Consider the following 11,520-nt stretch of genomic DNA (forward strand, 5'->3'; position numbering starts at 1 on the left):
AAAAAAAAAAAAAAAAGAAGCATATTCCCAAGGCCCTCTTTGGTATCATTTTTTTTTTTTTTTCATAAAAATGGTTTTGGCTGCATTTGGTATCATTTATGGAACTTGTTTCTATTTAAAAAAAATTGGTAAAACACAAAAACCAAAAAGAGATCAAGAGTCATTTATGTATTTTGGTAAAACATGATTTTTAAGTTATTTTTGCGCTGGACTTTAATGAGCATGTCCTTAAAAGCTCAATATGGAAGGGTAAAGTAGTTATTTGCTTTGTAATTAGAATTTCAAGCTCTTTGCTCCTTCTTCTTCAGTCCAAAGTGGATAAAGAGAATTATAAGAAAGATGGGTGAAGGGAATCACTTCACCAATTTCTTTAAAAAACTATTTTGCACATAGAGATACTAAACATTTTATCAAAAAAAATCATTTTTGTCAAGTAGTTACCAAAACATAAACATTTTTATGTTTTGATAAAAAAATAGTTTTCATTAATGATTTTTGGTTAATAGATAAAACGAAAAAAGAAAAATGATACCAAAGAGGGCTTAAGGATGTTAATCATTGAGGTGATAAATAGAAATCGAAATCAAACCCATTATTAATGTGTTCCAAGTTCCCAAATCAAAACCGATTTGTAATCAGTTGCGATAAATCAATTTTCTAAATATTTCGATTCTATGGTTATTATAAGTTTCAATTTCTGGTTTTTTGTTGATTTCGATTAAATGGTTCATATAGGTTCAGCAGAAGACCAGGCCCAGCCTTGGACTGAAAATGACCCATGAGCCCAAACGAAAACCTATGTTTGAATGGAATCACATGCTAGGCTTGAATAGATATAGGCCCACCAAAGAAATTCCAAACCAATGTTTGAATAGATGTAAATGATGTAAATGGTTGAGGGTGTGAATTTTGAACCAATAAACGGTTTATTATATTTAAATGGTTTATTGGTTTTAATCGGTTTGGAGCCGAAAGTCAATAGTTCATTTATTTGTGGGTTAACAGATGAGTAAAGGACTATAGTGTCAATGTCCAATATACTTTGACCTATTTGGTTGGTATTTGGTTGTTTATGATTATATAATAGAATCTACCTAGAAATCGCTCCCTAATTCTATATTTTAAATAATTAAATTAGTAGTTTTAATAGTTAATGATAAAATAATAATTTTCAAGAAATGATAATTTAGTATTTTCCTTCTCAAAAGAAATAAGAGATTTAAGACAAAAATAATTTAAGGAAAAGTTTTTTAGTTGATGTTGCAACTAAGAAATATGTTGTCTGAAGCAATAAACCATGTCGACAACGGAGTACTCAAAATACACTCAAAACATAATTTTTGTTGTCCAAAACCAATACTCATTTATCGTGGTTGTGCCGACTAACAATCCCTCACATAATTTAAATAAATAAATAAATAAAGGCATGGGCTTTCAACATCAAAAGCCATTATGCAAGCCTCTTATAATTTCAATATAATACTTCAAACTTAAACTTTATTTTAAAAAATGAAAGGGGCATACAATAGAAGGGGCATGACAGTCATTTCACCCATGTGTATTGGCATAGGGGAATACAATTGAGCAATATTCTTTTTCTCTTAAGAAAATTCAATCACACATTGTACATAAAAAAAAAAAAGAAGTGATAATTGTGCATACTTGACTTAGGACAAATTGAATGAGAGCTAAATACAATTAGATCAATTCAATTTTGATTCGAGATTATGACCTTTGATAGAGTCCATTGGAGGGCAAGGATCCATCATCCATGTAGCCGATCCTATTCAATTGAGATTCTCCTAATTTGTTGAAGTGGGCCTCTTTTTTTTTTACTCTTTTTTTATTTTTTATTTTGACAATCACTTAGACGACTTCATCAAGTTGGAATAAGGTTAAGTTTGTTATAGCATGTATTGAATTGAATCGGAAGAAAAAAACGTTCACACGCAGGAGAGAGCATGTGCATGTACATACCAAATTACTGGCAAGATCATGGTTTCAAGTATCGATCTGATATTGATCGTATCAGATTTTAGCTGAGACCGAAATGCCTGACCGAACCAAATTTATGATCCATATCATGTATCATTTTAGGAGTAAAAAAAAAATACTTCAAAAAAATAAACGTAAAATCAACTGATTCGATTTGAATTGATATTGAGAGATACCGATACCGATACCAATACCGATGACATACCCCAAATCCTTGGGCCAGATAGAGTAATAATGGAGAGCGAAGAGGGTCCACAATGTGTTGGATGGTGCTGAGTCTACTGACTACTGAGAGATCAGTGAGCACCTGATGGGGGCCTACCTATTGTACGTAAATGGCATATGTGTAGAGAGAGAGAGAGAGAGAGAGAGAGAGAGAGAGAGAGAGTCTTTAGTAGATGACCACGAAGCCCATTGAGTTAAAGACACTCGAGTGCGGACTGCCGAGGTGCTTATCACCGACCCGCAAAGCGTGAATGGGCCCAATCCTCTACTTTGTCAGTATTGCTTTTAACTTATCAGTTTTACAGTCCAATCGTCTATGAGATACCAAATTTTATGGCTAAAAAAAAATTTATATTTTTGTGGGGGCCCTTTGGGGGTGGTTGTCAATCGATCGATTGGGTCCGATTTTAGGTAGATTAAGGGGCCGTTTGATAACACTTCTATTTCTAGAGAGTGTTCTTTTACAGAAATGTTCTTTTTCGATTCCATGATGTGAAGGCACTCTGGCGGAATAGAAACAGCGTTTGGTAAAACTATTTCAGAAATGTCCTTAGAACAGGAAAAGAACAGAAATAGTATTTGACAAACACCTCTATTCCTGGAGAGTACAATAATGAAAATTTACTTTTGAACAATGAAATCAATAATTACAAACATGCTATTATGGTCACCATTATCCATACTGTTGTATGCTCCATTTCCAAACTTCATCCCAATATCACCAATAGTGATATTAGGAAGTGGTGAAAGGTCTTCTAAGCTTCGAATTTGTACAATGAAACCTGTCAAATAACATAAAAATGTTATTGTCCTATTTAAATGAAAAGTACAAAGATCATACATAAGGCTTTTCAATAAGGAGTTGCTTTTACAAGTCAGAAGCTAGAAAATTACCATGCACACCATGGTCCCGGCCATCCGTTATGAGACGGGCATATATCACTGCATGTGTCGAAACTTTACCAAGTCCACCAGGCCACCACGATTCAAAAAGATTTCACCAATATATTCTCTTTAACTTTACTAGCACTGTGCTTATGCATCATGAAATAATCATGGAATGTCTTAATCCAATTGATGTGTAAAACTAGGAAATCTTACATATTCTCCAAGCAGAAGCAGCAATGCTAGAGAACATTTCAATTATGGAGATTTGATCCCCTTGTGGCTGTTCTAAGTCATGCAAATATACATAAAGGAGTCTTATAGCAAATTGACCTGATTTCCTTGCTATCCTAAATTTCAAATTCACTTCAGACACCACAGTACTTCTTAGGAATTAGGACATTGATCTCTTTAACTTTTATTTCATGCTCAACGTAAAGAAAAAAAGAACCTACAAACTGCAACACCGATTCACAAGTTACTAACCCAATGTAGATCCATAAAACCAGGTTGGTCTACAAAAAACCTCAGCTTGGATGCCTCTTCTTCTGTAAAGATAAAGCTCAGACGTTCAGACAGAATAACCATCACATGAAATTACATAGAAACAGTAATCAACAGGATTTTTTCAAACAACTAGAAGCAATTTCCTAACAGCTCTGAATAATAGCAAAAATTTAAAACTAGGAGATGGAATAATGTAAAATGTAAGGCAAACATAATGCAAGAGAACCAAACCAGTAAGACGGAGCTCAATGATCCGTTTCCACGCATGAGCCGCCTTCCTCAGCGTGTTTTGAAATAAATCTTTCCGGCTTAGCATAGTCCTGTCAGGGAAGCGGCGACCTAGAGAGGCAGGGAAGCGGCGACCGAGAGAGAGACCGTTGCAGGGAAGTGGCGACCGAGAGAGAGACCGTTGCAGGTAAGCGGTGACCGAGAGAGAGCGACCGTTGTAAGGAAGCGGCGACCGAGAGAGTAAGAACCTGTTGCAGAAAAGGGGTTGTTGATCGTGAGTTGCAGAAAAGGGGTTGTGGGGTTTTGAATGGTTTTGTTATTTTAAGTTTGTAAAAGAATAGAAAAGTAACTTTTTTGTACTCTTGCAATGTATTATTTAGTCATTCTTTTTCATTGGTTTATTCCGGGGGAATACAAAAATGAACTGGACATGCCAAACATATTTCTGTTCTATTCATTCCCGCAGAATAGAAGAACACCGTTTCTGAACACAGAAATGGCAGAAACGTGTTTCTTGAAACGTTATCAAATGGACCCTAAATTGGTTTCAAAGATTTGCAGGGTTAGGGTGTCACTCGATTGGTTCGATTCCATTGGTGTTAGTGTGAAAATGTGTGCATTTGAAATCAAACCAATAAGATTTCCAATCAAATCCACAATGAACATGATAAACCATGTTAATGGACAATCTTGGGTGCCAAGGACCCTAGATAAGTTTATGGCCTCCAAGCGTTACCCAGAACTTGGGATCGCAATGGAATCCCCACCAAAAAGGAAATTTTAAATTATTAGAAAAACTTAGAATTCGATGTTGAATGGATCACTATTAAAAGCATGAACTTTGATGTTGAGTGTGCGTTGAAGGAAGAGCATTAATGTCAACTTACGAGTCTTAAACGTCAAATAGAGTCTAATATTTTTTAGGGGAACATTAAATTGTGGCCTTGGAGATCATTACCACTGTTACTTGATGTTTATAATGTTTTGTTTAAAATTAATTTTTGGCTAAGGCCCAACAACGATCTGGTCCTCGTTATACATAAGTCCAAGGGGAAATGGACTCATTTCTCTACCAAACACTTTTTCTTTTATAGGTAGGAAGGGAAGTAGGTAATAACAAGGAGGCTCGAACTTGAGACCTCTTGGTGAGTATGGAATTTTTGCACACCACAGCTCGCCAATTACGCTGGACAGTTGTTTTATATGATGAAACAATATATTGTTTGGATATTTTAATGAACTCAAAGTTGGCATAACCACATTTCACAATGATTTCTCCTTCAAACGCATTTTAGTTATTTTATTTGAATGATGACTAATGTTGTCTAGAATGCGGAGAAAACCCTAAATCCACATAGAGAACTTCCCTAGATTCTAAAGAGGTATTTGTCAAGACATCCTCCTGGATGATAACTGATTCTTTTAGCACTCCTACCTTGAATATGATATTGTTACCAGTACCATTACCGATACCTTGATTTAAATCTTGATTACATAATAGATAGCCTTATCTAATTGGTATTCTATAGTGGCAACTTTCCAAAGTTGCGTTTTCTTTTTCCTTTACTTTATAGGGTTTTATGGTTTTTCCCAAAAAAAAAAAAATTATTAGTATTTTATGGTGGACGCTTTCATAATGAATTGTGAGCAACCGCATAATTGATTCTATCAGGTGACTTCTACCCAATAAAAAAATAAATAATAAATAAATAATAAAATAAATAAATAATAATAATATTTCTATTAGGTGACCGTTTTGACTTGCGGTTGTTAGTTTTGTTATCTAAGAACCTACCCAAGAAAAAAATAAGAAAGAAAAAAAAAATATTTGTTATCTAAGGAAGGATTCCATGCGTAAACGACATAGAGAAGTACACCAATAAAGTTAGACGGAATTGTTTCGTACATACGAAGACACCAAAGATTTTCTAAGTAAAAAGCATAAATAAGTGATCAATAAAGATGAGATGAAATTGTTTCATACATAAGAGGAGGACACCAAGGTCATTTTATTAGGGATAAATAAAAAAGCCTTAGCCAAACGGTAGGTGGGCATGCTTTGGCCTTGAAATTTTCTATCAGGCTTTAGTTGAGCTCGAACTTGCCGTGCTGAACTTGCACCCCTATTTCCCATTCCAATCTTTTGCTCATCCCCTCATAAATACTCTTTCTTTTTTTTTTTTAGAAATTCCTCATAAATACAATCATATTTGAACGTATATTTTTAGTACACTTGTGAACATGAGCTCTAGGCTGTGTATGATATACATTTTTTGAATAGATTTTAGGTCTATAATGCATTCTAAAACCCGATTTTTCTCCGTTTTCTTCTTTCATAATGCATTCTAGACTCATAATCTAATTTTGAGAATGTATACCAAACACAACCTTAGTCTTCATAATTGTACACATGCTCTATATGTTGCTTGTATTGAAACCCAAGAATCCTCAAACATGTGAACCCTATGCAACTATATCGAAAATATTATCCCCTATCACACATTGCTTTTGTAAGGAATCCAACTACGATATTGGCCAGCTAAATTGAACAAAATCTAAAAGTCTTCCACTTGTTTTTTTTTTTGATAGATAGGCCCTAAGGAATGTTAAACTCACGTCTTCTTAATTGTGAGGTGTTGGGCTTTGTCAATTGAGTTACCCCTTTGGGGTTAAGTCTTCTACTTGTTTGTGTTGTTAGGGGCCTAGGAGTTACACTTTCAATTTGGGTTGACTCTCTTAAGTTTTAACATAAGTTACTAGAATAGAATTATTTCTTTGCTCTATAAATATAAAAGAAGAAAGTTTTCCCCAACCATAGTGCAGATGATGGGTCATAATTAGGTACTTTGTAGAATGTCATTCATTGATCTTATAGTCTCATATGTCAGTGAAAAAGGGCGTTGGCGAGGAGATTTTCCCTTTTACAATGGGGTGAACGAAAATTCGGTCCAAAATTTTAACTCGAAAACGTGAGGTGATTCTGAATTCTTTCTCATATGATCAAATGGAAATTAGTTGATTGGACGACTAAATATACAATATGGTTTATTTAAGAACTAACCAATTGTAACGACCTCTACCAAGAAAAAGAAAAAAATTGTAACAACCATGGATAAAGAAACTTGGAATATTCCAATCATGATTTGAACCGGATCATCTGAATTAGACTGATTTCCCTGGATCCAACTCCTCTCCTTAGTGGTGATCGTCAGGCCAAGTATGCCCATGGCTACATGGGGGAGCACCACGTGTCCAGGAGATGATCCAACACTTTGAGAGAGATGCAAAGAACGGTTAGATCATCACCTGGACACATGACGATTGCCCAAATAATTATGAGTAAGACTTGGGTTATCACCGCTTAGAAGAGGAGCAAAATCCAATTTCTCCCACACTTTGTTTCTCTTTCCCCCTCCCCTCCTCTTCTTCTTTAACTGTAGTTTCCCTCCAATTTCAGTAATTCCAATCACAAGATGGTGACATTTGTCTATTATGATTGTTCGTTGCCTCTCCATCTCCCGCTTTTTTTAATTAATTGAGGTCAGGTGTCCAACATGCATTGGACACATGTCATTTTAAGGGAAATGTACGGATCAGTTGGACTTAGATGATCCAACTCGGATGGTTGGTCTCCTTCCACTTGTAAAAAGTATAGTAATTAGAGGGTTACACATTACCTCAATGGAGCTTTCTTCACAGTGGAATGAATTGGATTATACTACACGTTAATCCATATGAGTAATTATGATCTGAAGTTTGGTGCTAATCTCACTAGGCAAAATTACATCCTTCAAATCCAATAATAACAATGGAAATCTTTAAAGACATACACTTTCAATTGGGAGACACAGAAGAAAAAAAGGGAAGAGATAAAGCTCTTGAGATTATGTTAAAATCTTGTTTTATTGTGGCAAAACCTCTTATTTATAAAAGATATGATTAGCGATAGTTCCTAATCCTAATGGATCTATACTTGCCTCACGTGGGCGACCCACGAAAGAGCCGGGTCAAAACCAAGTTTGATTAGAACCACTAATTCAAAACACTTTGTGAGAACAAGGGATTAGGCCATGAGAAATGATCTAGGTATAAATGACACAGTCATCACCTAGATTAGGGTTTAAGAGGTTAGAATCCATTGAGGATCCAAGGAACCTCCAAAACTTAAAAAAAATTCACATGACAAAATGAAGCGTCTACACATTCCCTTTTGAACAATAGAAATTCAAATTCAAATCGGTCAATTTGTTCAATCTAATCCTGATTTTTTAAAACCATTAGTAGTAGGATCTAATTTATTTCCCCCCAATCCACGGTAAAGAGAGAATCTCTTCATCCACTCCATTCGTCCCTCTAATTGGATTGAAGAAGGGTGTTTCAAACTATGAACAATATGGGGTTGGGAGTTAATGATAAACCTAGAGTCCAATCATAGTGTCCTCACCATCTGTAAAGATATCTCTCTTCACTCTGAAAACTGAAGGTGAACTAGACTAAAGCAATATCAGACCGATAAGAACCCATTAAGAAAAATCGGTAGAAAATTAGAATCGAACCAAATTGGAACAAAACTACACCTCGATTTGGTTTTTTTTTTTGTTTGACCCAGTACATGTTAAAAGCCAATTCAACCCGATCAAAAACCGGACAAAACCGATGGATTAGTACCCCTAATTGTAACTTGTAAGGATATTAAATCATATTTTTTATGTCTCTAAATAAAAGTCAAGGGGTAGAAAGGAAAAAAAAAAAAGTACCCACCATGATCCATAGCATATGGAACCACCCTCTTTCCTTAATTCTATATGCTGATTTTAGAGTGTCTCCATCAATAATTTCATAGTCTGTAAGGCAGGAGTAAGGACCAAGGACAACATCAATTCATGTCCAACCTATTCAATACCTTCTTGCCAAAGCAGGTATAGATTCATTACTTCCTTTCCACTGGATCCTCCATCTTTGGATCATTTTCACACAAAATTTGAGAAAAACATTAGATCTTTAATTTATATATATGGCCCATCAATTCATGTTTGTGTGAGTGTGTTTGTACTCAAAGCTAAAAGCCTAACAAACCCACCAATTCATTGTGGGCATGTGGGACCTAAAAATAGTAAGTATAGTACCTGAAAAGAATAGCTTTGAGCAATCCTGAAGCCGTCAATCTTTCAATGACTCTAGCGTGCCCATTGAATTTGGCACAACCCAATAAAAATATCAACAATCGGACAAAAGAACCCATTTTTTTATTTAATATTTCAATATTCTTCTTCCTTTTCTTTCATTTTTCTTTTCTCGGGTAGATGACAAGAACTTCCTTATTTATGGATTTGAAAAGCAAAAAGTGGCACACAGAGCTTTCTACATTTATTCATAATTATTTGGGTCATTCTTTCTTCCTTTTTTACTGAAACACCTATTCTCAAATCTCACAGACCTCACAGTCCTAAGTCCAAATCTTTGAAGTTAGGTTTAAGCGTTAAGCCTCTTCTCTTTTCTCTTATTTTCTCGAGAAATGTTGAGTTCACACTCTGATACCCACTTTAATGACCGTAACAGGAGATTTCAAAAGCTCTACAGTGCAGAACCCAACTCCAAGTTCTCTCTCTCTCATCTCAAGAAAGGCATTCACAATTTCACATACACAATTACACACGCACGCACTCATTCACTCTCTCTCTGTCTTCTAAATTTTTTTGAGAGACTCATCAGTGTACTAATACCCGAGCTGGCATGGGCCAAATGGCAGTTGTCGGCTTTATACTTCCACAACAGCAGCAGCATAGAAGCCGGGGAGCTGTAACCAGCAACACCCACCGTCTCCTTTTTCACCATCAGTCCTTTTAACTCTTTAAGCCATCATCATCCATACTTGTTATCTATTTGCCCCCACCCAACTTTTATGGCCATGGATAGGAGCTTGGAGTAGAGAGACCCACCTCCCATGGAGATGAGTTCTGGCTCTGTTGCTGTGTCTGCGGCTTCTGGTTCCTCCGATTCTATCAATGGATTGACATTCGGTAAGAAAATATACTTTGAAGATGTGGGTATTGGAATCCCTGCCAAATCAGGTTGTGGGTCGTCGTCGTCGTCGGTATCGGTTACTGAGGAGCCCATGGCAGCGCCGACGAAGAAGGGGAGAGGGGTTGTGCAGGGCGGGCAGCCTCCTAGGTGCCAGGTTGAGGGCTGTAAGGTGGATCTGAGCGGTGCCAAGACTTATTATTCCAGGCACAAGGTTTGTGGTATGCACTCCAAGTCTCCTAAGGTCATCGTTGCAGGCTTGGAGCAGAGGTTCTGTCAGCAGTGTAGCAGGTCAGTTAGGTTTTCTTCTTTCCTTCTTAGAACTTTGTTCTTTCTCTCTCTCCCTCTCCCTTGTGATCATTTTCTACTCTGTGGAATGTTAGGATTCGTAAAGGTCTTCTTTTGATTGTTTGATTATTTCTGCCATGGTATGATTCTGGTCTAATTTGCTTGGGTTTCTCAATTAGTTATTCGTGTACTCGAAGCTTGGATTTCAAGTACTGGGTCTTCAGCTACTCTAGAGTGCTTTTGTCGGACTTGATTTGGTGGAACCCTTGGGTTGTTTGGTTTCTGTTTGTTGCTTGGGCTTCTTACAAGTCATTATTTTTGCTGCTTATATCTTTTACCTATTTTGTAACTTCTTGAGTTTTATGGCTCTCTAGTTTTCTGTTTCTGTGTGTTATTTGGCTTTGACAGATGTTATCTTTCATTTTTATGTTTCTATGTTGTTGATATTGGGAATTGATTGCAAGCCTGGATGTTTAGTGCTCCCGCTGTCATTATGTGCTTGTTGATTCTTAAGCAGCTGAAGGAAGTCCTTTTTTAGATTAATTTTTTAATTCTTACTTCTATTGTTCCAATAAGGTCAGTGGCCTCTTTCTTTTTCTAAATTCAGTTGATGGCGGCTTGACTTTGCTTTACCGACATTCTACTGTTGTGGTAATAGCACTTCCTGTCCAAGCGAATTCTATGGGTGGCCTTGTTACTGTTCCGAGGTGTTGGGCATCAAAAGGGCGTCTACTTGTGATTATGTCTCTCTATGTCAGTAATTGCCTTGGTACTTTGGTATCTTTGTTAAACTTATCCTATCCGCCAAGCAAAAATCCTCAGGGTGCACAATTTTGACATCACTTGAGCGAGTTGTTTCTAAATTGCTGAAAGGTTGTTTTTCCGTGTGAAAATTTCAGTAGGTCAGGATTTATCAAGTCAGTGTTTGGCCTCCACTTGAAATGAGATCATCTTACATACTTATAAGCCCCAAAATATCAATTCCACACTAAATCTGGTTCTAAATGACCGTCAAAAGCACTCCCATTTGCCTCCAAACACAGGCCATCAGGAAACATGCTAGGATTTTCTACACTGTCCAATTACCTGCTGAGGAGTCTTTCTGTCCAACCTTAACTTTTTTCTTAAAATTCTGTGGACCTTGAAAATTTTATATTTTTATTTAATTCAAAACTCATTTCTATCTCTAGCATTACAAAATTGGATTTGTGTGAGAGGAGAATAAAAGGCTATGCCAATCTTCTCTCTTTCTCTACCTTTGAATGGATGAATTAACTGGATGGCATTCTACCCTGGTCTAGCCAATTTGGCTTTGTATGTTGTATTTTTTTTCTTTCCTGCTTTAATATATTTTTCATTCACCCGAAAAAA

The 11,520-nt window shown here is 36.3% G+C and overlaps 1 protein-coding gene across 2 annotated transcripts in view; it reads left to right on the forward strand.

Moving 5' to 3' along the window:
* Window positions 1-9,286: 9,286 nt before the first annotated feature.
* The window catches only part of LOC122088177 (squamosa promoter-binding-like protein 14), a 9,891-nt gene continuing 7,657 nt past the window's right edge, over window positions 9,287-11,520 (forward strand). Inside the window, exon 1 of one of the 2 annotated variants that reach the window (XM_042657353.1) lies at window positions 9,287-10,152. In XM_042657353.1, coding sequence (XP_042513287.1) covers window positions 9,785-10,152 — 368 coding nt within the window. In that variant the 5' untranslated portion in view covers window positions 9,287-9,784. The remainder of the gene's footprint in view (window positions 10,153-11,520) is intronic. The other variant, XM_042657352.1, reaches the window with a different exon arrangement.

The sequence above is a fragment of the Macadamia integrifolia genome, chromosome 9 (assembly GCF_013358625.1).
Source record: "Macadamia integrifolia cultivar HAES 741 chromosome 9, SCU_Mint_v3, whole genome shotgun sequence".
NCBI classification, from domain to species: domain Eukaryota; kingdom Viridiplantae; phylum Streptophyta; class Magnoliopsida; order Proteales; family Proteaceae; genus Macadamia; species Macadamia integrifolia.